Source organism: Phoxinus phoxinus, assembly GCF_949152265.1.
Source record: "Phoxinus phoxinus genome assembly, chromosome: 1".
Taxonomy (NCBI): domain Eukaryota; kingdom Metazoa; phylum Chordata; class Actinopteri; order Cypriniformes; family Leuciscidae; genus Phoxinus; species Phoxinus phoxinus.
The window spans coordinates 18,432,210-18,460,095 of record NC_136876.1 but is presented as its reverse complement, the minus strand read 5'-3'; the positions used below and the strand labels follow the sequence as shown (position 1 = coordinate 18,460,095).

Sequence of the window (27,886 nt, the reverse complement as noted above, 5' to 3'; positions counted from 1 at the left end):
ATGTTATAATTTTATTTTATTTACTTCATGATTATTTTGGAGTTATTGCATTGAAAATACATTTAAAACAAAACGTTGTGATCTTTAAACTTGCCGGTCAAAATGTTCTGAAACTAAAGACCCTCTTTTCATTGACTATTTTTTGAAAAACAAATACATAAAAAAAATGTTATTCCTTCTTTCACACTATTCCTGCTGAAGTGATTCGTTGATATGGGAAAAACATCATACCATGTTGTGCATTCATATTATTTCATCATTTACATTCCTACATGTGCTTTAAAGCTTCAAGTGAAATGGCTCATTTCGCTTTCCTGAAAATATGAGTTTGTCTCATATAATATTATACACTGCTGTTAAACCAAAGCAGTGCAAAATTAGCTTGGTTTCTCATTCAAATTTGCCTTTACGAGAAAGAGTCGTGCAAATAAACAACACAAGAGTTTTTTTGGTCATTTATAAGTCTTTCTGAGGTTTGTCTTTTTACAAAATGATGAAAACAAAAGAAAAAAGAGAAACACTTCTTCAGTACGCCCCTGTCATAGCTTCACCCGCACTGAAACACTCTCACTCTCAACACAATACTGTAGTTTTCTTGGCCTTCAGAGCGGAGGGGGTGGTTAAAGATGTCAGTAGAAAGAAAATGAAGCTAAAGTATTAAGACAGAGCAAAGACAGGGACACGGCGGAAAAGGAAACACTGGGGTGCGTTACAGTATTGAGTTTCACGTCCGTCCCTTTCGCGTCTCGCAGAGTTTGCCGCCAGTCCCGTGTTCCTGTAAAGCCCGTTCACAGTCTGGTCACGAGGGGCAGCGGCTGCTTTGGTGACTGTTGGCAATAACAGTTCATTTAGGCAACCTCAGGTTTCCTTTGCCCAGCAGAAACTGCAGAACTCGGTCCACCAGCAGGGCGGCGAAAAAATCCACAACCAGGACCTGGGCTATTATTAACTTGAACTGCAAAGAGAAAAAGAATATAAAAATACATTCATTGTAAATAGACCACTGATAAGAGGTCAAATACCAATTTGCATACCATATACAGGGTTTCTGCAGGTTTTTCTCTTTAAAGGTGCTCTAAGCGATCTCGCGCGTTTTTTAGGCCAAAACATTTTTTTTTTCACATACCGCAAACATCTCCTCACTATCCGCTAGCTGCCTGTCCCCTGAACACACTGTAAAAAAAACGCGGTCTCTGCAGAGAGCCCAAGCTCCACAAACAGCAGCAAAAACAAACTGAGCAATAAACAGAGCGACCCGCACCACGAAACATAACAAACTGTTCCAGCCAATAACCGACAAGAATGATGTGGGGTGGGTGGGGTTTGGGGGGTTATTGCGTGGATGAGGAGGGAGGGAGGGTCTAGCTAGCCTTTGTTTTGTTTGATAATAATTCAAACATCAACAAGAGGTTACGCCAACAGAGATCGCTTAGAGCACCTTTAAAATAAATAAATAAAATTTAAGGAATAAAGTGAAGGGAACACAACATGTCAAAATGTTCTCTAAATGTAAATATCTAGGGAGAAACACTGAGTTGTATTAATAACACTTCAGAGTTTTAAAATACAACAGATCTTAATTACTTTTTATTCCTTTTGCACACAAAAAAGAAAAAAGAAAGAGAAAAATAGCTTAAGGCTTGAATCGCTCTGTTGCCAAACACTAGAACCATCTGATCACACTACAAAGTGCTGTTCTTCCTCAGTATTTGTCTTATTTTTCAGTGCAAATGTCTAAAGATTCTTAAATCAAGAAACATTTACTGGAGAAGCAAGATGACATAAGATAAGAAGTCTTGTTTATAGTGAAATTGATCATGATTAAAACAAGAACATATATCTGCCAATCAACTCAGAAAAATCAACTTAATTCAAAAACCCATTGACAAACATTAGTTTTTGATTGAAGTGAAAACAAGTCTTCATAAATTCATTTTGCATTGAAAATAAATGCATCTTGATTCAAGAATGTTTAGATATCTGTATTATAAAAAGAAAAATACTGAGGAAGATAGATACACATATTTTTTGCAATGCATGCAACATTTAATACCATGAATTTCAAACTTTCTGCTCTGACTGAAGACCTTGTTAAAGCCTTAATTTATGGAAGGGTGAATTAAGACTAAGACCTTTTGAAGACCCGCAGAATCCCTGTATATAGCAGGCCATGCAAGAATTGGATTAGCATGTTCTCAAATCATATGTGGAAAAGTCAAAGGTACCCAGGTTGGAAAACTATTTCATGTGGGGTTTTAAAGTATACATTCATTAGGCCTGTTGTGATTATTGATTAATCATCTCATCATGGTTAGGCCTATTCGATGTAATCGCAATAACTGCACAATAACTGTGCAGAATACAATCACACCATCTCTATGCACTCTTGTAAAATACATATTATTAAGTATATAACTATACATTTTCATAGCATCAAATTAAATCATACAAGTCTATTTTATTATAATTTCTTATATTACATACCATTCCAAGTAAAATAAAATAACGTATTTAGGCCCGTTCACACCAAGACCGATAACTACATTAGCATGCACACCCGCAGACAATAACTTTGTTTATTATAAGCGCACGCTGAGTTTTGTCCTCTGCTGCTTTAAATGCTTGAGCTCGTTACAGCAGGATGGATTCTGATTTGCTGTCAATGTTTTTATCGTTCATCAGCTGAACAGGCTTTTGTTTACACCGCAAGTGCACGTTCGAAACAGAATTCAAATGTTAATCACAATTATTTGTGTGCTAATTAATTGTCAGCACAAAGTTCATGAACATTTATACAAACATTTTGGATAAGGGATGGAATTACAACAGTATCCAAAGACAATTTTATCACAATACTAGTATGTCACAACACTAGTGTAGTGACATACAGTACTAGTCAATGGACATTTTTAAGCATGCGGTAAGTAACAGTTTGTGAATAGTGTGGTGTGCTGAATTCATACCTCAGTTGGGATATCCACTAAGGCAAACTGCTCATTGAATTCCGGTGAAGATCCGGTCAGCAGCCCTACTATAGCGAGCCCTGATATAGCGATGCTCCACAGCAAGGGCCGGTTCTCAGTCAGAGACTCCATGAACGGATGACCCTGAACAAGACACGTTTGTTCAATCAGAGCGGTTCAAATAGACATTATTAAAATTGTAGTTCGGCCAAAAATTAACATTCGTTATTCACTGAAAAGCTTCGACTCATCCGCGCTCAGAGGTGGAAAGTCAAGGTTCAGAAAGTAAAAGTCCTCCTCAGTATTTTGTTCCAATCACCTGGATTTGCTAATTAGCACAGTTTTTCAGCCAGGAGATAGAACTAATTAGTGAAATCAGCTGACTGAGTTCATGGGTGGAATAAACATATGGCAGGACTTTTACTTTCTGACCCCTGGACTTTCCACCTCTGTCCGCGCTTGCAGTGTTTTTACAGTGTCCTTGTTACACGTAACATGTACTTACTATAGCAATTATCCAGTTACATGCAATTAACCCTAAACCAAACCTAATCTAACCCTATAGTAAGTACATGTAGCTAATTCATATTACTTAGTACTTATAATTACACTGAAACAAGGACACCTAAAAATAAAGTGTAACCCTTTTGTCAAATCATTTCATGACAAAACGTTGGAGTGAACTATTCCTTTCAATGAAATGGAAAGGTGAAGTGCATGTTACAAAAGCTTTGAAAGTAAAAAGTAATTTCACAATGTTTGATACATGTATTAAATATAATATCACATTATTAAAAATTAAAAGTACCTTATAATTAATGGCAAATGTGGCCATTTGCATGGCCATGGACATGATGTACACAGTACTGTTAATGAGACTGGGCTCAAACTCTTTGTACAGGTCCACAAACCGCTCTGCCCTGCAAGAGAGAGAGGGGAAAAAGTGCGTGAGAGAGAGTGCATGTGAGTGAGTGAGTGGGAGAGGGGGTGCATAAGAGAGAGAGAGAGAGAGAGAGGTGAAACATGAAGCCAGATTGCAAATGTTATGAAAATCAAATAATCGAACAATGACGTCTTATGTGAAGAATGACTAGTACTGACTGAACACTGACAGTGATATGAGGTGTTTTGAAGTAATTTACATTTAAAGAGAGTCGACACTTTTTGACGAGAGAAGCGAAAATGGTCATAGGCCAACGTTTGGGGTCAGTAAGACAAAAACAACAGTAAAGACATTTCAGATAAATGCTGTCCTTTTGAACTTTCTATTCAATCAAGGAATCCTGAAAAAAATGATCATGGTTTTTCACAAAAATATTAAGCAGCACATTTTTCAAGACATTTTCATTGAGCATCAAGCCATCATATCAGAATGATTTCTGAAGGATCATGTGACTGAAGACTGGAGTAATGATGATGAAAATTCAGCTTTACATCACAGGAATAAATTACATTTTAAAATATATTCAAAAAGAAAACTTATTTTAAATGGTAATATTTCACAATTTTACAGTTTTTTTGGCCAAATACATTAGCTTAGGTGCGCATTCATGGTGCGACTTTTCACAAACATTACCCAAAAAATTAATAAAAATCTTACAGACCCCAAACTGTATATATGTGTATATAGATAGCATATGTAAATGTATAGAAATGAATCAACATTACTAAATGCTCTATTATTATTTTTTCTCAAAAACTTTACATATACAACTTCGTACTACTGTAAGTGTTTATAAGATATTTTGGTAACACTTTATTTTAGTGTCTTTGTTACACGTTACATGTAGTTTCTAGTTACTATAGGAATTACTATAAATTGTGCATAATAACATGCAACTAACCCTAACCTTTAAACCCCCCAAAACACCCTAACCCTATAGTAAGTACATGTAGTTAATTATTATTACTCAGTCCTTAAATGTAGAATTACACTGAAACACGGACACCTTAAAATAAAGTGTAACCGATATTTCTAAGATTCCCATTTACAAACTAATTGGCAGAATTTTCACTATTTTTGGCTATTTTTTTCATGTGGCGACAAGTGTCCCATTCATACCTGGGTGGGCTTCTGCTCTGTGCGCCCTTGTACAGGTACACCAGACTGCAGAAGTGAACGGCAAACTGCAGCAGCACTGTGAGGACAGTGTACAGGTTGAAGATGTTAGGTAAAGGCCGCTCTTTGGACAGGGTCTTCAAAGGCTGAGACGAACAAATAATCGCATACAGTCAGTGAAACGCAGTTCATCAAACCACAAGCAGCTTTCCCAAACGTTACCATCTCACCTTTGACCTCGAGATGAACAGAAAGCAGCCGGCCAGCAGCAGGCCCTGAAGGGTCGCCTGGAAGTCGCTGAATTTGACCCCCTCCAGGTAGAGCACAGACTGACTGTAGGCCAGAACCAGGGCGTTCAGCGCCAGGATCTTAAACATCTGCAGGGTGGTCACCAGAGTACAGCGACCCTGTTTAATCACGTGACAGACTGAAAACAGGCGGGACAAAGTTAGGCAAACCGTATTTAGGACTAATAATCCGGATACACTTTAAAACAGCGTATTAGTTTCAATACAATGGGTTTTAGGTGAAAATAAAGGTGCATGTTATATGCCGGTAGGCTGTTGTTCAATGCATTACTGTGTTAAACACTTGGAAGATAGCGAGCCTCAGCCAGCTGAGAAAAAGTAACATTACTCTCCATAAAAAGTAAATAAGCAATGTAATTAGTTACTTCACCAGGGAGTGACAATATATCGTAAATAGGGGTGTAACGATACACGTATTGAACCGTTCGGTACGAGGCTTTTGGTTCGATACGCATTACAAACCGAACGATTCGGTGTGACCAAAATTTTGTTAGCAGTCGCGCTGACACCACAGCGTTGCCCAACAAGCGGAACTGCGCTACTCATTATGTCGTGCTTCACGGACTGTTTATCAGTTTGGACGAATGTCAGTGCAGCGCGTCAGTGCGAGCCGATCTTGATCAAGCGGCACTGTTACTACACAGCACTAAGAGATCCAGAAAAGAAAGCATTTGAATTCGCCACTGAAGTAATAACATCGCTGCGAGATCTAGTGAGAAGCATTCAAATCTCTCCGTTATTAACCGTAGATCTCTATTAGATCAAACAGCGCTGACGTGGAAACCAGGAGAAACATTGTGCCGTGAATGAACTAGTCATAGGCTTTAAGTCCACAAATCAGCAACATTCACCATGGATTTACTGTAGTAACACTAACTGTAAACATGGAAGTTTGGCAGGAATAGTGAAATGCTTTCAAGTACTTCACAAATCTTTTTCCAGCACTTCAAAACTCAAATATAAATCATATAATGTTATTTTTAATGTGATGACCAAAACATTTGTTCATCCTTGTTCATTACCCCCATTTATAAAACTAAAAGTTTTTAAGATGTAGGAAAACTCACCGTTATTTAAAAATGATATATTCTTTCTATAAAAAGTAAATAAGCAATGTAATTAGGTACTTCATCAGGGAGTGAAAATATAGCGTAACATTACCTTCTATAAAAAAGCAACTTAGTAACGTTTTCATAACTTTTTAGGGAGAAAACTCATTTACGCAAGTAACGTAATTAGTTACTTTATTACACAGTAACACAATATTGTAAAGCATTACCTTTAAGAGGAACTTTCCCCAACACTGCACGTGACTAACATGCACGATCATTCAAAGTCCACACTACAAATTTTTCTCAGTTTTCGCAGAACAAAAAACAGAGTGTATCAGTGTGGACAGAATGCCAAAAAATCGGAGAAAAAGGTGTGTTTTCAAATGTATCCGGATGAATGTAGACATAGCCTAAAATGAAAGCATAAACTGATCGAAAACATGTTGAACTTACTGCACTGAATGGAGGAGAGTTTCGAGGTGAACGGAGCAGCAATGGAGGCGTCGCCCAGTTTAACCACCTGAATCTGATCTTCTTCCAACTCTCGCAGTACCTGACTGATCCTCTCCTATGACACAAGGCAATTATGCAATATAGGGTTGCTTCATAAATGTTGAAGTTCAAAACATGATCACGTGATAAAAAAATAAAAAATAAAAAAACACCTTTTGTGCAGCTAGCTGCTCCTCTCTCTGGGCCATCATTCTCTGCCTGGCTGCACGGGAGTTGAGTTTGACCCCTGAACTCGGGACTGGGGGTCCAGGTCTGGGATCTACAGGGAACTCTTTGTCTTTGCTCCTCTTCTTTTTCTCAGGCATGCGCTCTGGGGCGTTAGCTAACAAGGCCACACCTGGTAAACACAAAGGGCATGTTTCGATATGGGGACATATACTGATTAAAGTATGTTCCGGATTCAGTACAGAACTATCTGTGACATGCTGTCGAGTGACACTGAAACTGTCACTTAGTTTGTAAAAAGAGCAGTTAATGCACTCATGTTTGTGAAAAGAGCACTGGTTCTCAAGCAGCGGGCCGGGGTCCACCAGGGGGCCAAGATTACTTCAAAATTATTTCAAATAAGCTATAAGATAAGCTAAAACAAGATTTAAATTTTTTTTATTATTCACCCCCTCAAAAATGTGTTTGTCTATGAATGTTTGGTTCCCACTGTCTTGGAAATATATGAGGAAGTCTAATTGTAACAATTTTATAGACCTGAATAAGTCATGTAATTTTATAAAACCTAAAAGCACCATGGCCGTTTTGGTAACACTTCACTAATGTTAACAGATGGAACCTTATTGTAAACTACATTAGTAAATATAAACTAACAATGAAAAATGCTTCTAAAGATTTATTAATCGCAGTTAATGTGAATTTCAACATTACAACACTTCAATAACATCAAAAGTTGTGTCTATTATTATTACTTAATGGACCTGAACTAACATGCTCATTGTTATATTTTACCAAGTAAAAAATTGTTAGTAATTAGTTTAAAAAAAATCCATATCCTCAATTCTAAAATCGTTAATGTTCATCTTCTCATTTTCTCTTTAAAATGTCTGGAATCTTGAAATGTAATTACCGGTAATTGTAATCATAATTATTTTAGTTACTTAATGTAATCTATGGACAATCTTAGTTTATGCAAACTAAAAACTATTTGGGGGGGATGTCAAAGTTATCATTTAACATATAATTTAAAATATAAAAAGAAATTCTGCTCTAGAGCAATATTTATTGTGAAAAGCAAACCACAAATAAAAATTAATTGTAAATGCGTCTCTTCAGGGTTATACAAATAACTTTTAAAGAGGGTAAAAATATACATTTAAAACAAAGAAAATTGTTCCTAGATTTTTTTTTAAAGAATTGGCTTTAGTACAGTAACAAAATAAAAGCCAATTAGTTCATTTTGGAAAGAAAATGTCTTTAAAAGTATTTTGTGTGAGGAAAATACCATGTGTGATATTTTAATGTAGGTAACTTTACAACTTAAATAACATTTTTGTAGGCAAGAACCAATGTAGGTGTTGATTCACAACAAAATATGAACTGCACATTTCTGCTTTTAAGGCGAGACACTACAGGTGAATAAGGAAATATTTGTAACTAGCAGATATCACCATGAAACTTTCCCAGTTGATTACCTACATTAAGATGAGAAAAAAATGTATTACAAGTTTTCTGTAATTTATTGTTTAAATATGCAAATTAGGCATTATCTAATTAAATATGCGCTAATTTGCCTATATTTTAAAAAACGAAATCTCAGAATTGGATAAAGCCAGGTTCAAAATTATTTTTTCATTGTGTTCACAAATTAGATGGGAAAAAAAATTACAGAGGGATTTATGGATATCTACTTTTGTTATCCTGTAAAACAGAATATACTGTCAATAGCCTTAACAAATTTATTTTCGCCATGTTTTTTGGACTAAAATGTTATATAAATCAGGCTAGGAATAATATATTTACAAATCCCTCTGTAATTGTCTTTATAATATGACTAGGTACAAGACTGGAAAGTTTGGTGTGTATAGGTGCTACTGAAGAGGAGATTTCGGACTTGGAGTATGAGAGAAAAGTCATTTTGAGAAAAAGGCATTTAAAGATTTGTAATGTAAAAAATCATACTTTTTTAGTGGAAACAACTATTTACTGACACAATATCTTATCAAATCATTAGCAACAACAATACAAACGACCTAAATCACATCAAAACTTATAAACACAGCATTTATGGCCTTCAACTGAGCAGAAAAACAGTCAAAAACACACATCTGAGTGTCAGAGCGCGTCACGTGATGCATCTGAACCAATCACAGTGTCAGACATTGACATCAGCCAATGAGATTTCGCTTTTAGGGTTAAATGCCCATTTTACTTTCACGATTGGTTACTGATTAAAAGGAAATGACCATATTTGGATCCGACAGCATTGTACAGAAGAGAGAGAGCTTCACAGACGTGTGTGAGATTAAAGGAAGAACACAGAGATCGCGGAGCAGCGCGTTGATTTAGAACGGCAACTTTTGTTGAATTTCAGAGAAATCTACTGACGCAAATAGACAAAGTGTAGTAAAATAAAGACCTAAATGTGTATTTTGGACTTTTTTTCAGCACAAGTCTGAAAGAAAACATGTTATTGAAGACAAATAGCCCAAAATCTCAAAATTGACCAGTGAAAAAAAAACGATGTTTTTGCCTGCCGTGTCTCGCCTTAAACCCTTCGGTTGTTTTAAACCAAGTGACGAGCTAAATGTACCGTCTATGACATGCTTGAATGAACCCAGAAAATACTTTTTTACTGTTATATTTGTAAATTACACATGGAGAATGTCTGACGACACAAGTATGTTTAAAGACTCACCAATGTGGGCATGTTTGAGTGCACCAACATCATTCGTGCCATCTCCACACATCAGCGTAACGAAACCCAGTCCCTTCAGACTAGTTATGACAAACTCCTGCACAGACAGGAAAATCAACACTGTTAACCACATGAACAGCTTAACAACAAATCATACGTTTTGATGAATCCCGAATGTGATAATTCCACTTTCAAACGTGGAAAGCTCACCTTCTGTTTGGGGCTGACGCGAGCAAACACTCGCACATGAGGAAGCAGGGCGTGGAGTAAACGGGGGTCATAGGTCAACCTGGTCAGCCCCTCTCCCGTCACGCAGAGGTCGTATTGACTGATCAAATCTGAGACTGAGGGGGGAGGTAGAGGGAGGCACACGCTGTCGTCTATGGACACCCACTGCCATTCATCTGCATAAAAACATAATGAACAGATGTAATGGACTCTAAACATTTTCCTCCAGCTCTCTGTCAGAGGCGTCACACACACCTTGATCGGGGCCGGGCTGCAGTACGAGTGTGTGCTCTTTCTGGATGAAATGCAGCTCTCTGGCCACATGACACGCAGTTAAAGGGTTGTCACCTGTGATCATCACGACCTGTGGACAGAGAATGTGACAAACGTTAGAAAACGAACCGGGCAGCCAAACGCTGAGGACTTTAAATGGCGATAATTGGAAAACTATTTCTTGATAGGTTTAATAAAAATGAACTGTAATAAAAATTCTGAATCGAAATGCAAAAAAACAAACTATACTGCGCTACAATACAAACATTACACATTTCATCAAAATAAATCCGACCTTGAAGACTGTGATCAGATTTAGAAAAAAAAGGAGAAGGGAAAATGGACTTCAAATCACTCAAAATGTAGTTTAAAAAAAAAAAATTTAACGATCCTTCAGAATTCATTCTAATATGCTGATTCGGTGCTCAAGATATATTTCTAATTATTAATGTTAAAACAATAACACAATTTAACAGATTCCTTAATGAATATAAAGGTCAAAAGGAAAGCATTTATTTGAATTAGGAATATTTTGTATTTAATGTAATTTGTCCTTGCTGAATAAAAAGCATTCATTTTCTAAAAAAAACAAGATTTTACAAAAATATTACTGACCCTAAACATTTGATACGGTGGTGTATACATAAATAAATCACAAGAATTAAGTATTATTTATAACATTGGAAGTACGTTTTTTATCCATTCTTTCCTTCCTTCTTTATTATTTCTAACAGCGTCACTAATATGGAGGTTACATGTCAACTGCTAGCAAACACATGTTAACATATGGAGTTGATCCACTCACATGGTGTGAGGCCTCTTGTATCTCTCGGATCACTGCTTTGCTGTCGGTCTTGAGTGGACAGGACACGACCATGAACCCTGCGAAGCGCAGGTCACACTCCAGCACCTCGCGGCTCAGCTCTCTCACCTGAACACAAAGAGGGGGATTACAACAGCGTTCAGCGTTTCATTCAGGGGTCACTGGTGAATACATACCTGCTGATGGCTCAGGTGGCCCATCTCTTTGTATCCCAGCGCGAGAACTCTCGCTCCCTCCCGTGACATCTCTCTGTGCACCTCGTCATAGCTGGCTGGACACTCACAGAACTGAACAAACAACAATCTCTTAATAACCTATTCATGACCTACAGATAATGCACAAAATCAGTCAAAATGGCAGCGATGAATAACATTCATTGTATATTAGGTGTGATGTAACCCTCACTATAAGCAACAATCAGTCGATCAGAACATTTGTGGAGCAGGATTTCAGACCGATGAGATTGCCCTTCAAGGTTGGGTTACACAAAGCAATTACGGTAAGGTGTGAAACCAACCGCTCTGTCCACTAAAACACTATCATGAGCTGCAAATTATCACAGTGCCGCGCTTCTCTCTAAACCTCGCAGCGCATATATTTCAATTGAATATAAAAAATAAAAAAACTTGATTTAACATTTAAAAAAAACTAAATATTGGTATATTTTGGGCAGCACACAGTCCAAAGACATGCAGGTTAGGTGGATTGGACATGCCAGATTGGCCGTAGATGTGAATGCAAAACTATGTAATAAGGGGTTGTGGAAAGACCTGGCAACCTACCCCGGAGAAAAACATTGAGCAAAAGAGATGCTCACCATGTCCTTCAGGGTCTCAGGTGCACCTTTAACGGTTGAGATATAGCAGAGCTCAGTGGAGCCCATTCGCTCAAATGACGCCAGCACTGACATCCTCTTCAGAGCACTAGCGAAATGAAACCTCTGGTGGATCTTCAGCCCCGGAGTCTTTATGCTGCGCGGAAACACCTTCTCATCTAAACAAAGGGACAGAAAGCATGCAATACATTGAGAAGTTATGTGTACTAGGTTAACCGAACATTATTCAACTTTTTCTGCAAACTAAAGCTTTTCAATATTTTTCTAACAAAAGAACATGGAAAATGGATCAAATTACACAATGATAATTTGTAGTGTAGTCGCTGGATCTGTTTTAATCTGACCTTTAGTGAGCGTCCAGTCCGCTGCGGTCAGCATGGCCTTCTCCAGCGGATCACCCACCAGCTGTCCATCATCTAGCGTGACCAGCGAATGACACGAAGCCACCACCCGATGAGTGTCCACTGGAATCTCTGACACGGGCATTACTTGCTTCCCATCTCTAAGGAAAGGAGGAACAGAAATAGACAATGGAATATTTTCACAGTTCTCAGAAGTGGAAGTCGTCATAGGCCACATACACATTAAATTCAGTTGTCAGTTCACCTTTTAATGCTTAATTCTACTCTGTACACACACAGTTCTGTAATTTACTAGATTGAAAACAGCATTCTACAACCTAAAAGCTCAGAGCCCAGACTTGCAGGCTTTACCTGAGCCCTGCGACGCCACGAACTACCAGGCTGTCGCTTGTCAGGGTGCCAGTCTTGTCGAAACAGCAAATCTCCACTTTCCCTGCAAAGGGGATCCTGAAAGGTTCTGTGCAAAACACATCTGTGAGAGAAGAATATTAGAGGATAAGTCTGAGAGGGGAGAGTTTAAGTCATGATGATCATGTTGAATCCAGTGCGGTCACTCACAGAGTTTGGCCAGCGCTATGAGAGATGTGTTAACAGCCAGCGAGAGCTCTATGGGTAATTCAGGAGGCACTACTGACGTGAGGATCAGAGTACACTCCAGAAACAGCTTATACTTATTTCTACTCGCATCCTTCGTCCCTGAAAGACACAGAGAGTCACGTATGAGACAGCTGATATATCTAATGTTCCGCCAGGATCACAGATAAAACAAAAACAGAATTAAGTGATATGCGAGCAATTTTATATATCACCTTTATGCAAATAAGATACACACTACCATTTTGGAGTCAGAACGATTTTAAGAAATTAACACTTATATTCAGCAAGGATGCATTAAACTGATCAAAAGTGAGTGAAGACTTTTCTAATGTTACAAAATATTTGTATTTAAAATAAATGCTGTTCTTTTTATTCATCAAAGAGTCTTGCATTTTTTTTCTTGGTTTTCAGAAAAATATTACTTTGATAATAATAATGAGAAGAAATGTTTACTGATCATCAAATCATCATATTAGACTGATTTCTGAAGGATCATGTGACACTGAAGACTGGAGTAATGATGCTGAAAATTCAGCTTTGATCACAGGAATAAATTACATTTTCAAATATATTCAAATAGAAAACAGTTATTTTAAAAATTGTCATAATATTTGCCAATATTACTGTTGTTATTGTAGATTTCATTAAATAAATGTAGCCCGGGTGAACATGATAAAAAAAAAAAATCTTACCAACCCTAAACTTTTCAATGGTACTGAAAGTCCAAAAATTTTTAAAAGGAAAAATACCCTGCTTGGAACGTACAAATATCCCACAAAGGGCTTGTAAAGAGTACAAAATACATATAAATTTGCAAAAAAAACAGATCAGGTGGTTTTTTTAGGGACAGTTCACACAAGATACGAGTTAAAAAACAACCAAGACACAGCACACAACTGAACTAAACAGATATTCCAGGCTTTAATAAGTTGAACTATTGATATTGAAACATTAAAACTAATTTTAAAAGTAATTAAGGAGTTATTAAAGGAGATACATTCTCTGTGACATTTTGGAGCAGGGTTTAGTGTCTACCAGTATCAATCCTCTTTAAAAAAAAAAGAAAATATCTGCCCATCCCTGTGAAAGGAGATTTTACAGATGAATGTGACTCACCCTCGACCCAAACATACACAGCTGCTGCAATGGCGAAAACCAACAAGAAAAGGATGAAGATAAAGGTCTCCAGGTTGTTGGCCGTTACCCTCTTCACGCCAAACAGAATCGTTCTCAATAATTTGCCCTAAAAAACACCAAAGGTTGAGACATTTTTAAGACACAAGATTAAAGGAGAGGGTTTGTGTGCTTGCGACTCATTTTTCCAACCCAATCCCTCATTCCTCTCATAATTGTTTCCTGTTAATATTCCACAGTCCTCCACATAAATAGTGGCAAAATGTCCAAACAAATGACTTTCAAAAACATGCCACATGATCAAGAGCCTCACCTGAGAAGTGTAGAATCCCGTCCGCAAAACATAAGCAACACAGCCATTGTCTACAGCTGTGAAAAGACAGAAAAAAGGGAGTATAATTACATACCAATTTTAAACCATGATATTAATCATATTTAACCACTTAAAACTATTAAAGTCACCATGAAATCAAAATTAACAATTGTTTTCATTATAAATTATCCGTGCGCATAATTTTTTTGGACGACCACAAACAGAGTGTTTTAGGCCAATCGAACGGGCAAATTTTTTAAGAAACTGCCGTTCTGACAGTTCCACCCGAAGCAAAACGCCATTGCCACCGACTGTCCATGGGCAGGGATACAAAAAAAAAAACAGAGGTAACACGAAGAACGAGTAAACGTTGTTCATTTACATATACTACCAACACAATACAGAGCAGAGTGAAAATCACTGACTTTACACTTTACAGGGCTCCATACTGCGACAATTTTTCCTGCCGGTGCAACCAAATATTTATTTACAACGTTGCCGAGCACGAGCAGCGAATACAAACAAAATGAAAGCAGAACGAAAACGCACTACTCATTTATGCCTCACGGACCGTTTATTAGTTCGGACAAATCATAAACAGCGCAGCGCCCCGACCTTGCCAGGTCTCGATCACGCGACACTGTTACTAGGAGATCCAGACTCTGGAGATCCAGTGAAGAAATCCATTGAATTCGCCTCAGAATTAATAACACCATCGCTGCGAGATCCAGCGAGAAACATTCCGATTTGGAGCAGAGTTCTCTGTTATAATCCATAGACATCAGATCAAACAGTGCTGACGTGGAAACCAGGAGAAACACTTATAGAAGGCTTTCAGTCCACAAATCAGCAACATTCACCATGGATTTAGGCTAATGTAGTAATAACTCTAATCATAACTATGGTATTGTGACAGAAATAGTCAAACGCTTACAAGTACTACACCTCTTTTTCCAGCACTTCAAAACTATAATATCGTATACAAATGTTATTTTTAATGTGATGACCAACACATTTTTTGTTTATCCTTCAAAGATTGAACATTTTAAGATGTAGGAAAACTCTTATTTAAAAATACAAAATAAATTACCATTGTAAACAGTAGGATGCTTATTGGCTATTTTCACTCCCTATATAATATTTATTTTTTTCACTCCTTTTGCTTTTTAATGAATATTAAGACATTATGAATGATAATAATTTAGTGCTTCCAGATATTGTTTGTAGAACTCAGTGGCTCCGGTGCTGCTGCCCTCAAATGTTAGTCTGGAGAGTGTGAACTTAAAATAAAACTGCACATTGTAATATCTGTACGTTAAGTCTATTTATTATTAAAGAATTAGTCAGTATTACAGTTATTTGGGAGAAATTTTAATAATTGCATTGCAAGCTGATTTAAGGTGTGCCCCTAAATTTTCTGCTTGTGCTCCTAAAATTTTAAGTCAGGGAGCACAGCGCTCCTAGTAAAAAAAAGTTAGTCTGGAGCCCTGCTTTAATAAATCTAAGGTTTATTAGGCATTAGAGCTAAAGCACGTTCACAGCTGTGAGTACTAACGTTTCAGTCCGGCACTGGTTCGGAGAGGCGGGCTGTGCTGAACCACTTTGGTGCCACCGGAGATGATATGAAGTCGGGAGTCTGCCTGCAGGTCCAGGATCCTGTCAGGGTCCAGATCCTCCACAGGCTCCTACAGACACAACATATACAGAGCTTAGTATATGTTATTAGCTGAGGTTTGCTGCCGATTCTGTGGAGAAAGCATCCAGACGCACCTTCATCTGAGGCACAGACTCTCCTGTGAGCATGGCCTCGTCCACAATGCAGCGGCCTCGCAGTAGCAGCACGTCACAGGGAACCAGGTTATCCTGAGGAGACCGTCCTGTGACGACACGACAAATCCATGATCAGTAACATGCTAGTGAAGGTTAGATTAGCATTTGGATTTTTACTGGATGTATGAAGTCAGTACTAGAAACATGTGACAACCAGAAGCCAAATCGTTTTTTTAATAGTATAAACTACTGTTCAAAAAGTCTGTAACATTTATTTGTGAATAATTGAAAGTCTCTTATGCTCACCAAGGCTGCATTTATTTGATCAAAAATATTTTAAAAAATTACTATGAGTATATATTAAAATGTCATTTATTCTTGTGATGCAAAGCTGAATTTTCAGCTTCATTCCTCCAGTCTTCAGTGTCACATGATCCTTAAGAAATCAGTCTAATATGATAAAGAAACATTTCTGATTATTATCTATGTTGAAAACCGTTGTGCTGCTTCATATTTTAGTGGAAATTATGATATTATGTTTTTCAGGATTCTTAGATTAATAGAAAGTAAAAAAATATATATTTGAAAAAGCATTTATTTTACATTATAAATGTCTTTATTGTCAGTTTGATGCATCCTTGCTGAATAAAATGATTAATTTCTTTCAAAAAACAAACAAACCCCAAACTTATGAATAGTAGTGTATATACAAACTTGCTTAAAGTATGAGTAATAGTATAAAAAAATGCAAAGATTCTCAGCTATTTTTAAGCTTATGCAAATAAGCTTGTACTAATATTTTTGGAGCTTCCAAATGCCATTATAGAGACAGGTTTTTTCCTGCATTGAAGATATTTTGGCGGCCACCATGAAGAATCCTTTCCTTAATGAATCTTGCCAAAAAATTGATAAATTAATTTGGCAATACCTGTCGTTCTACAGTAACTGCTGATAGCTGGCTGCTTTAAAGCGATCGTTCACCCAAAATGAAGATTCTGACTAAAGTCGTTTTAAACCTGTAGGAGTTTCTTTCTTCAAAATATCTTTTGTGTTTAGCAGAAGAATGTAGGTAACCAGACAGTTGATGGGCATTCAGGTTTTTCAGGAAGAAACTCGTACAGGTTTGGAACAACTTGAGGGTGAGTAAATTACAGCATTTTCATTTTTGGGTGAACTGTAAAATGCTCCAGTTAATGTTTGTGTAAGGTTTATATTTACTTTATTTATGCGTTCTTGCAGCGTTGAGGCCATTACAGACATATCTGACCGCGAGAACGCAATCACAAATCCGGTGTGTTTAAGTTAGTCCGAATCTGCTCAGGCGCGAGTTCTGCACGCTCGCGAATCCTTTCATTAAAACCAACAAAGTATAAACAAGATGTCAATAAGAGATTCATTACACAGCTTCATTGACTATCACGTGAGTTTTCGCAAGAGTGCAGCTTTGTGTACCTCGCGCTGAACTGAAATTGACAGCTTGAGTGATTATAATGGCAGCGATCTTTGTTGGCTTTCTGTATATACCAGTAGCCATTTTTCATGCTGCTAACAACACATTGCAAAGTTTCTGGACTGACAATCGTATTTAAATCCGATTGACAGTGAGTGATAACCATAGCAATGGACAGAACAAAACAATCTGATACTGTATGTCATATGATCTGTGCATTAAGTCTTGGAGTCTAAATTCAAAATAATAGACCTGACACTTTTTCTATGAATGTATTACTTTTTTGTTCATTTTATCACCAGCTTCTCAAATCAGTCACTCAGTGACTTTTTACGAATACATTTACAGATTTTTAAATATAAAATAGTTCTAACCACTTTGTTTTATGATCGGTCCTGAAAGTGATTGGCATTTATTTCATGAATAAATAGGATAATTAATTGTACAACCTTTCTCTTTGCATTTATTTTGGATGTACTGATAGTACTGGGCTCGCAGTTCACATGGGTAGAGTACTTTTTACTGTGTGTGTGTGTGTTTGTCCTCCACCACCAAAGACCATTTTTGACCCAGGACAAAAACCCTGAGACAGATTAATGAATGAGGCATTTATATAGCGCTTTACAAAGTACTACTGTACATCCAAAGCGCTTTACAATCAAATCCGGAATACATAAAACTCACCAACTGAGACGATGTCTCCAGGGACTAGCTCATCACTGGATACGGGCCTCCATTTTCTGTTTCGATAGACCTGTTACAAGAGGAAAAAGCTCAAATTATACATATTGCTCTTATTCTATATATCGGGTTAATTAATTAAGCAATAAGGCAAGAGATTACTTTCATAAAATAGTTACTATGTAATGCATTTGTACAATAGTTACTACATAAAACATTATTTTACTAAGCATATTCTTTGAGCACCATACTTTCAATAAAATATATAGACCCTGACAAGCATACAATAACAGAATGTTTTATGAATATGGTAGCTGTGCATGTTACTATATTGTGGATAACACAAATGGACCAATCAGAAGGCAGAACCAGCACTGTGTGCTTTATAAAGAACATTTCGATATGAGTTAGTAGACAAACATGGGCATTTCACAACAGATGAACAAAAACTGGAGCTGGACGCTGAAAGTTGTCGCAGTTACCTGGATCATGTAAGGTTTGTTCCCCATTCTGCGGATTTCTGACATGTTCCTCATCTGCTGCTGCACCAGAGATGCTTCAAACGCCACAAGCATGAAGAGTGTAAAGACACTGTAGTACCAGTACTCATCCAAACACCACAGACCCACACAAAACACCTGCAGGAGAACAAAGCCATGCAGGTCATTCCATACCCACAGCAGGGCAGTGTTTCTCAATCCTGGACCCAGGATGTATATTTGACACATTTTCAGTGTTAAAAAGCCAAACCAGGATTGAGAAGCCCTGCCATAAGATGATGCATTCACAGTAGATTCATACATTTATAATGTACAGGCCATTAATACATCAGGTAAAAGCCCCATAAATATATGCAGTGCTGAGTAGCAACTGATTATATGTAATCTGGATTACGTAATTATCTTACAAAAAGTAAGTACTTGTAATTGGATTAGATTTGAAAGTAACCAGACTACAGTTAAATTTTTATCGATTACATATTCAGACAATGTTATATATATATATATGAAAACCTTTTCACAATATTCTAATTTTGAATTTGGGGTTTTCATAAACTGTAAGCCATAATCATCAAAATTATAACAAATAAAGGCTTGAAATATCTCGCTTTGCATGTAATGAGTCTATATAATATATTAGTTTCACCTTTTAGGTTGAATTACTAAAATAAATACACAATATTCAATTTTTTCGAGTTTCACCTGTACATTACCTAAAATGTGTAAGGTAATAGATTGCATTACATGTACAATTTTCACCATGTATTTTGCAATATGTAACTGACTACATTTTGCGAGTAATCGACTTAGCACTGCATATCAGTAAAATAAAGCCACATGCACGGCGCAGACGTACCTGGAACACGAAGAAGGGCGCTGTGGCTCTCTCCCTGAAGAGCTCAAGGAAGTCCGGCACCATCATCTCTGCACGGTTGGTGCCGTAGAGCTTCTCTGCAGCCCGTAGCTGAGCCTCTTCCTGATAGCCTTTCCAGTCTTGGAAATGACTCATGGGAAAGTTGATGGGAAACGCCACCTGCAGAAAGCGCTTCTTCTCCTTGCTGTCGTACACATAACGGATCTTCTGGAACTCGAAGGACAGGCTTTCCTCTCCATCCTCATCCTGCACACACACACACACACACACACAAAAACTTCACTTATACATTTTTCTCATCTAACCTACATTTGGGGTTTCAACACCTTTTGACCAATGAATTATCATGATTTGTCCAGGTGTTCATGATTTACAGATAAGAACTTCTGAAAATATGAAATCGAAATACTGGAAAATCATATTTTTAAGATTGAATTTATTTCCAAATACAAAGCATTTATATAATACTCTGTATAAAATACAAAGCAGTTTTTAGGGTACAATCAACTCAACCATGATGAAATATTCATTGATAATGTCTAAATATAGGCTTATATCCAAATGCAAAACCTAATAAAAGTAAGAATTTATGTCAAAAAACTATCTAATAAGCAACTAGGGAATACGTTGTGTTTATTTAGGACTATACAGACATCTACTGGTTATGGGATTATATGATTTTCTTTATTACTCCCATCAGATGGCACAAATATGCCTTCTATACAATGGATTTTTTAAAAAACATTTGTTCTATTTGTAACTTAAACTGTATTAATTGAAAGTTATATAAAAATATTACAAAATATACTACATTCATTTCATTAAAATGTTTACGCTTATTGTCTTGGGTCTATTTTGAGGATAACAAATGTGACCCCTAAACACCAGGGGGGAAAATCTCTCACCTTATCCCTCAGAAGAGGCACTAATTCAGCTGAACCATTGTTGGGTGTTGGAATAACTTTTGCAAATGTGGCTTTGGCTGGATCAGACTCCTGTTTGAAATATAATTGCATAATTACAGTCAGCTTACTGTGCATTATTATGAGACACTCCAAACATATGTTTGGATATTTGACTTAGTCAACCCACCCCCCAAAAGTGTTAGACTTTCAAAACAATGCTTATATTGCACATATATGTTTTATGTGTCATTTATCACCTTTGAGCAAGTGAGCCAGCAGTGCGCGTGCACGGACCAGTAGCCAGAGAGCACTGTCAGGACGTGCGCGATCCCGAGAGCGGCGAGCGCCAGCAGGCCGGCTTCAACATACTCGGATGCCCCGTAAACCCCAAACCACGTATATAAGCAGAGTGGGTAGAGGAGGAGGAACGGGAACACAGTACCGTGCAGGACGCGTGATCTGCGGCTGTGGAGAGACACTGATCTCACCAGCTCATCGCTCGGTGCGCGCGTCTGCGTCCGCGTCCCCCCCGGCCCATCAACGCCGTCTGCGGCCATATTTCCCTCTTTTTTAGCTTCATCCATTCTAGAGTGTGCCTTCCTCCGTCGACCCTCCTACTCTCCACCTCCTCCTTGCAGGCGCTGATGGTAAAAAGTCAGCTTCGCACCGGCCTGTTGTCTGGCCACTCTGCAGATTTCTGAAAAATATCAGACACATACGACAGTTTCCGCATACGCAAGCACGTACGCCGGTGACGCAATATCCGGTAAATAATATTTTTGCGAGTTGACAGAAAATGTTATCAGGAGATTTAAAATGGAAACAAATTATATATTTTAAAAACAACATGATAGTAATAGAAAAAGCATATATTACACGATTATTGATTTTATTGTGTAAGTTAAATACACATAAATAAAATAGTCTAGCTCCAATCTATTTTTATTTTATTTTATAGATGACTTTAAACAAACTGTAACAAATTAGAATATTATTAAATGCAAATATTATATAAAAATAAAATATTAATAGATAGGTGGCGTCCTCTCCCATTTTTGGAACAAATACATTGGCTGCGTCCGAAATCGAATACTTCCATACTATATAGGGATCTCCCAGTCACGTGACCCCTAGCCGCGTGTCAGCCATTTTGACGGAATACATCCGTCAGCTACTCAGTGCAGTGATGTGCGGGTCAATGTACAAACAACCCGCACCCGACCGACGTTTTCAACTAACCCACCCGCAAAAAATAAGTTAAGAACATTCTGTACCCGACCCGCATTTATTTAGCTAGTAAATGCTCATAGTAGCGTCATTGGACCATAGACGTAGGAACTAGGGGTGCGCGTGCAGCATTTTTCTGAATGTTGTAAGTTATGATATAGCCTAGTGTTATGTTATAAAGGCTTGATTTATTTATTCATTCATTTCGTTTCATTTTCTTAACAATTAAGATGCTGCATGTGTTTATCCAGTCTAAGTGTGCGTCTCTCCCCGGACTTTCCCAACAAAAATCCCGCCCGCCCCCTCTCAGAAAATACATAAAACTGACATTACTGAGCTATATGCGTTTAAAAGTACCTATTAAAATTGCACAGTGGCTTTGGTCAGTTCAACGTGTTGGGAAACCGGGCATTTTGTCCCGCGTCAGCTTTTATATAAAGTTCATAAGGCGCTCAACATTCAAAAGGTAAATAAGGATTTCCCACTTGCATCTCTCCTGCAAAAGGAGAATTATAGGAATCATAGATCCATATGAAGCACCACAAGTTCTTTTTACAGGCATTAAATGTGTAGAACAACTTCCTGACATTGAGTTCGGTGACATTTACAGCTACATTATTCACTTCCCATCACGCTAACGCTACACCGGAGCTTCATTAAAAGCATACAGAAGCTTAACGTTAGCAGGCTATCGGTATCACGAGTCCGGATGGGTCAGCAACTCTTTGATTTGGACGCCAGCGGGGAAGGATTATTCAATCATCACCGCAAAAGTTGGTCTATGTATTTTTATAACCAAATTATAGTGACGTTACCTGTAATAATCTTTAAACTGAGTTTACAGGGGAAAACACAAAACAAAATCACCTGTTTATTGCCACCAACCACTTGTTTCTCCGTTTTATTTCTTTTGGGATACATTACAAAGATATTCCTTTTGTATGATCACGTATCTGATCGGATCCAACTGTACAGCATCGCTCGGGCATGATAGGAATATTTCGCGACGAGCTGTAGTATCACCAGCGGTTTAGCATTTTCTATTCCGTCAAAATGGCTGCTCCAAATGGCGTGACGTCACGCGGGACGTCCCTATAGTATGCGAAAAAAAGTACGCGATTTCGGGCGCAGCCATTGTAACTACTAAAATAGAACAACCAGGTTTTTTTTTCACATCACAGCAAGTGACGAAGATCCCTCTGATGGCACATAATCTGCTTTGCTCTTGTATGAGAGTGAGAATATGATTTTTTTCTTTTCTTTTTTTCTTGGGAACTTCAGTATATCACATGCAATTATTGATTTAAATCGAATTATTGTCCTGAAATGTGACAGTAAAGAAAAAGTATGACGATGAACAGTAAAGTAATCATGCGATGAAATGTAAATAAAAATGAATGTTCTTTTAAACTGTGTAGCGTAAGCCACGCCCATTGTTTCACGCTACCAGTGAAGCGACCAATAAGATCACGGTAAGTGTAAAGATTGACCAATCGAATTCCTCCGGCGGGAGCGCGCCGCGGACGTTCCCTTTGCACATGTGCGTGTCTCTGCGTGATGTGCCGTCGAGAGTAACCTTCAGGAAGCCGAGTGAAAATCAAAGGTGCTTACCATGTAAGTAACGTTAGTGCTGATTGACAGCAGTGTGTTAAATGCTTTTTGTAATATTACATGTGTCATGCTTTCGCTGTAATACGATGAAATCAGCAGCCTGATAGCAAACCAAGCTATGTTTAAGCTTCATTATCTAAAATGAACGGTATGAACTAGAATGTTTATTTTGTAATAACATTCTCTAAAACTTTATTTGACAGACTGTCATTGAACGCATTAGTCAGTCACCTGCTGCAGTGTTGATAATTTATTGTAATTTGCATTTAGGCAAATAAAACATATTTAACTGCACAATGACAGGGAGGCAGCAATGGCCATCACAACCAAATACTGCCAGAAGGAGCTGGAGGAATATGGGGGCTGTGTTGTGTCTCATCCAGAATCATGGCAAGAGAAGTGTCTAGACCTGAAGCTGAAGGTGGCAAAGTGCACTTCATCACAGTATGTTCAAATGTTACACTTGCAGACAAATGCATTTCTATCTCTTTGCTTTGCAAAGCTATTTATTCTTATTTATACCACAAATTGATGTAAATGTGTTTCTTCAACTTCAAACACGTTTCTTCTGTCCCAGGGGTTGAGTTGTATTACAATGAAAAGATTTGTGTATATACACGTAGGTTGGTTGTTTTACAATGCCTTCATTAAATCAATGGCGATCCATTAAAAAATATATAATTTAATTTAACTACCCCACAGTTATGCCATCACACAGAATAAAATATGAAGATGAAATATGAGACCTCTTATTTAAACTAATTATGATTAGCTTATTAAAACATCAAGCTAATCATAATTACTTGGGAACAGAATATTTTATATTTTCGTTTTCCATTAAACTGTATTTTGTCTCTATTTGTTTTCTCCAAAGATTCCTGTTATTTAATTACACATACATATGAAATATTAAGCTGACAACGGAGTCTGCCATTGTATCTATATGTTTAAATTTGTACTTTCCACCACCTAATATTATTAAAAAAAATACATTGTTTGAGATGTGATACTGGTAGAAATGTTGATGACATAAGTAAAACTAAATGAATTAAAAAAAATTCTCCTGAGCTATACAGGACATCCTCTGCAACACACACACACACACACACACACACACACACACACACACACACACACACACACACACACAATATCCATTGTTGGACATTGTTTGTAGACAAATTAAATAACTAGTGAGAGTTTACTTTTCCCTAAAACTGATGAAACATTAATGATGTGTTTAAAACCCGGATTCAAATACAAAGGGCTTTATTTCTGATGTTTTCCCGCTCTTCTTCTTGCATCTCAATGCAGTCCTGTGATAAGGAAGATCCGAACAGAATGTGCCGGTGAGTTTTCTGCGTTTGAGAGCTGTCTGCGAGAGAACCCGAGCTCTGCCGAAGCGTGTCAACCTCACCTCACCCGTTTCATTGCCTGTGTTGAGGCCGTCGACCTTTCAGGAATAGGTAAGCAGTGAAGTATGTGTGTTTATATAAAGCTATAATGCAGCTTGAATTTATTACAGAGAGTACAATGCATTTAAATATATATGTAAAAACTTTTTTTTCCAACAGCAAATGCTGCACCTCAGCCCACATAGATGTTTTCACCATTGTTCTGTCTAATGAGGACAATAGCACAGGTGTTTTATACTCCATAATACTGGGAAGAAATGGATTATGAAAATATTATATATGAAGAACTGCAACACACAAGAACAGTGTAATGTCCCCCCCACTGTGTAATGTGATATTAGATTTTTTTTTTTTTTGGAACTTTTCACACTATTTATGAGATAAATAATTTTTAAAAGGTTTCCATGATATTAAAAGAAGTTGGAATAAAAAAAAAAATGCATTTAAGTTTTTATTTCTCTACAGCTCTCTGCTCTTTTGAAGATTGTGTTCTACCAGCAAACCATTTTGTTTCACTGTTTAAATCCCTGAAAAATATTTTTTCATACACCAATATGAAATTCTTGAGAATCTGATCGCGGTGGACTACAAATAATAAATTATAATTTTTAAGAAGAAGAAAAAAATTACCTTTATTCAAATCAGTATTGTAATTAGGAGACTTGTGAGGAAAATCTTAAATTCTATAATTATTTTTAGATGAGCATGCTGTTTTCTTTTTAACATATGCGAGTATTTACATGTCTTAATATCTTTAATAAGTCTTTAATAAATTTAGCTTAACCTGTCACTGAAACATGGATTCATTTTAGATCTATATTAACATTCTATACTGCAATGGAAACATAATTATTATGATAATATGTTTATCTTCAGTTAAAGGGGCTATATGAAGAATTCAGAAGCCCTTGCTATTAGCGACACCGGTGGTTGTTAAGTGAACTGCAGTCAGCAACTTATTGCTCGTGCTCGAACTCGTGCACACATAGTTGAGGCTGAACACATGATAAGGCCCCGAACTTCTTTTTTCTTTTTTGCTAAGTTGGAAATACATTTTCAGCTAAATACTTTTAACGAACATCCCAATGCCGTCCACGCTTCTGAGAGCGACGATTAGATGAATATGACAACAAAATTAAAGCGGTGAATAAACGGCAGTAAGCATCTGATAGTGATGTGGATATGACCCTGGATCACAAAACCAGTCATAAGTCCCACGGGTATACAGGTGCTGGTCGTATAATTCGAATATCATGAAAAAGTTGATTTAATTCAGTAATTCCATTCAAAAAGTGAAACTTGTATATTATATTCATTTATTACACACAGACTGATATATTTAAAATGTTTATTTCTTTTAATTTTGATGATTATAACTGACAACTAATGAAAATCCCAAATTCAGTATCTCAGAAAATTTGAATATTACTTAAGACCAATACAAAAAAAGGATTTTTAGAAATGCTGGCCAACTGAAAAGTATGAGCATGTACAGCACTCAATACTTCGTTGCGGCTCCTTTTGCCTGAATTACTGCAGCGATGCGGCGTGGCGTGGAGTCGGTCAGTCTGTGGCACTGTTCAGGTGTTATGAGAGCCCAGGTTGCTCTGATAGTGGCCTTCAGCTCTTCTGCACTGTTGGGTCTGGCGTATCACATCTTCCTCTTCACAATACTCCATCGATTTTCTATATGGTTAAGGTCAGGCGAGTTTGCTGGCCAATTAAGAACAGGGATACCATGGTCCTTAAACCAGTTACTGGTAGCTTTGGCACTGTGTGCAGGTGCCAAGTCCTGTTGGAAAATGAAATCTGCATCTTCATAAAGTTGGTCAGCAGCAGGAAGTGCTCTAAAACTTCCTGGTAGACGGCTGCGTTGACCCTGGACTTCAAGCAACGTGGATTCTGTGCCTCTCCTCTCTTCCTCCAGACTCTGGGACCTTGATTTCCAAATGAGATGCACAATTTGCTCTCATGAGAAAAGAGGACGTTGGTCCACTGTGCTTTATTAAATCCAGAGTCAACGCAGCCGTCTACCGGGACATGTTGAGAGCACTTCATGCTTTCTTCATTTTCTAGCAGGATTTGCACCTGCCCACACTGCCAAAAGAACCAAAACCTGGTTCAATGACCATGGTATTACTGTGTAATTACTGTGTGATTTCATGTATTCTAATTTTGATTTCATGGGTTTCATAAGCTGTAAGCCATAATCATCAAAATTATAACAAATAAAGGCTTGAAATATCTCACTTTGCATGTAATGAGTCTATATAATATATTAGTTTCACCTGTTAAGTTGAATTCTTGAAATAAATAAACTTTCTGATGATATTCTAATTATATGACCAGCACCTGTATTTGTGGCAATAGCCAACTATACATTGTATGGGTCAAAATGATTGATTTTTCTTTTATGCCAAAAATCATTAGGATATTAAGATCATGTTCCATGAAGATATTTTGTACATTTCCTACCGTAAATATATAAAACATTTATTGTTGTGAGTGAATGCAGCACAATCGCGAACATAAATGGACAACTTTAAAGGCGATTTTCTTAATATTTAGATTTTTTTGCACCCTCAGATTCCAGATTTTCAAATATAATCTCGGCCAAATATTGTCATATCCTAACAAACCATACATCAATTCAAAGCTTATTTATTCAGCCTATTTATTCACATTTCATATGATGTATAAATCAATTTCATAAAATTGCTTCATGTGACTGGTTTCGTGCAGGGTCACAAATAATAAAACTAATTTATGCCGTTATTTCAATTATAAATGGTATTTTCTTGTACTCTGTTAGTCATCGTTTGAATGTTTTTCCCCTTACCTTGGCGTCACAGTATAATATTAAACCAAAGAATGCAGACATGTAATATCTCCCCCTCACATGCCCACCGGTTCCCTGCGTCCAGGAACAAAAGACTGTAGGGAGGCATTAGATTAGGATTGCTTTGACCGCTGGTTAAACGGGAGGGAGGACACAGGGTTCTGAGCAGTTGAACAGATCTTTCATTCGGTTCATTATCAAAAGTGGAAAGAAATGTAACGTTTTTTTACCAGAATCACATACTTCTCAGAGTGCATGAGCCATAAATCACAAAGCCAGGCGTCAATGTTT

The 27,886-nt window shown here is 37.3% G+C and overlaps 2 protein-coding genes across 6 annotated transcripts; one reads left to right on the top strand and one right to left on the bottom strand.

The window, feature by feature from the left end:
- Nucleotides 1–22: 22 nt before the first annotated feature.
- atp13a1 (ATPase 13A1) lies at nucleotides 23–21,087 on the bottom strand (the record flags this gene model as incomplete). Its single annotated transcript, XM_079613155.1, has 25 exons — nucleotides 23–955; nucleotides 2,964–3,107; nucleotides 3,772–3,883; nucleotides 5,026–5,168; nucleotides 5,253–5,449; nucleotides 6,836–6,950; nucleotides 7,048–7,232; nucleotides 9,759–9,855; nucleotides 9,969–10,162; nucleotides 10,242–10,350; nucleotides 11,065–11,190; nucleotides 11,259–11,369; nucleotides 11,900–12,075; nucleotides 12,262–12,419; nucleotides 12,631–12,751; nucleotides 12,838–12,975; nucleotides 13,993–14,119; nucleotides 14,324–14,379; nucleotides 15,879–16,008; nucleotides 16,094–16,200; nucleotides 18,228–18,297; nucleotides 18,707–18,862; nucleotides 19,581–19,844; nucleotides 20,504–20,593; nucleotides 20,761–21,087. The coding sequence occupies 25 exons, from the start codon at nucleotides 21,085–21,087 to the stop codon at nucleotides 845–847; spliced, it is 3,564 nt and encodes a 1,187-aa protein (XP_079469281.1). The 3' UTR covers nucleotides 23–844.
- On the top strand, nucleotides 20,765–25,180 carry chchd5 (coiled-coil-helix-coiled-coil-helix domain containing 5). 5 transcript variants are annotated; one of them, XM_079613164.1, is made up of 5 exons: nucleotides 20,765–21,269; nucleotides 23,149–23,344; nucleotides 23,645–23,785; nucleotides 24,656–24,807; nucleotides 24,916–25,180. In XM_079613164.1, coding segments are annotated over exons 2-5 (321 nt in total). In that variant the 5' UTR covers nucleotides 20,765–21,269; nucleotides 23,149–23,342; the 3' UTR covers nucleotides 24,942–25,180. The 5 variants fall into 5 exon arrangements, with proteins under 5 accessions (XP_079469290.1, XP_079469289.1, XP_079469291.1 ...); XM_079613163.1 differs by having other exon boundaries at nucleotides 21,209–21,269; nucleotides 23,149–23,333; XM_079613165.1 differs by lacking the exon at nucleotides 20,765–21,269 and adding an exon at nucleotides 22,373–22,503.
- The last annotated feature ends 2,706 nt before the right edge of the window (nucleotides 25,181–27,886 follow it).

Excerpts from the sequence above, each read along its gene's own strand:
- chchd5 (XM_079613162.1), top strand. Across the intron at positions 23,334-23,644 it reads AAGCCGAGTGAAAATCAAAG|GGAGGCAGCAATGGCCATCA; the intron begins GTGCTTACCATG and ends GCACAATGACAG. Across the intron at positions 23,786-24,655 it reads GCAAAGTGCACTTCATCACA|TCCTGTGATAAGGAAGATCC; the intron begins GTATGTTCAAAT and ends ATCTCAATGCAG.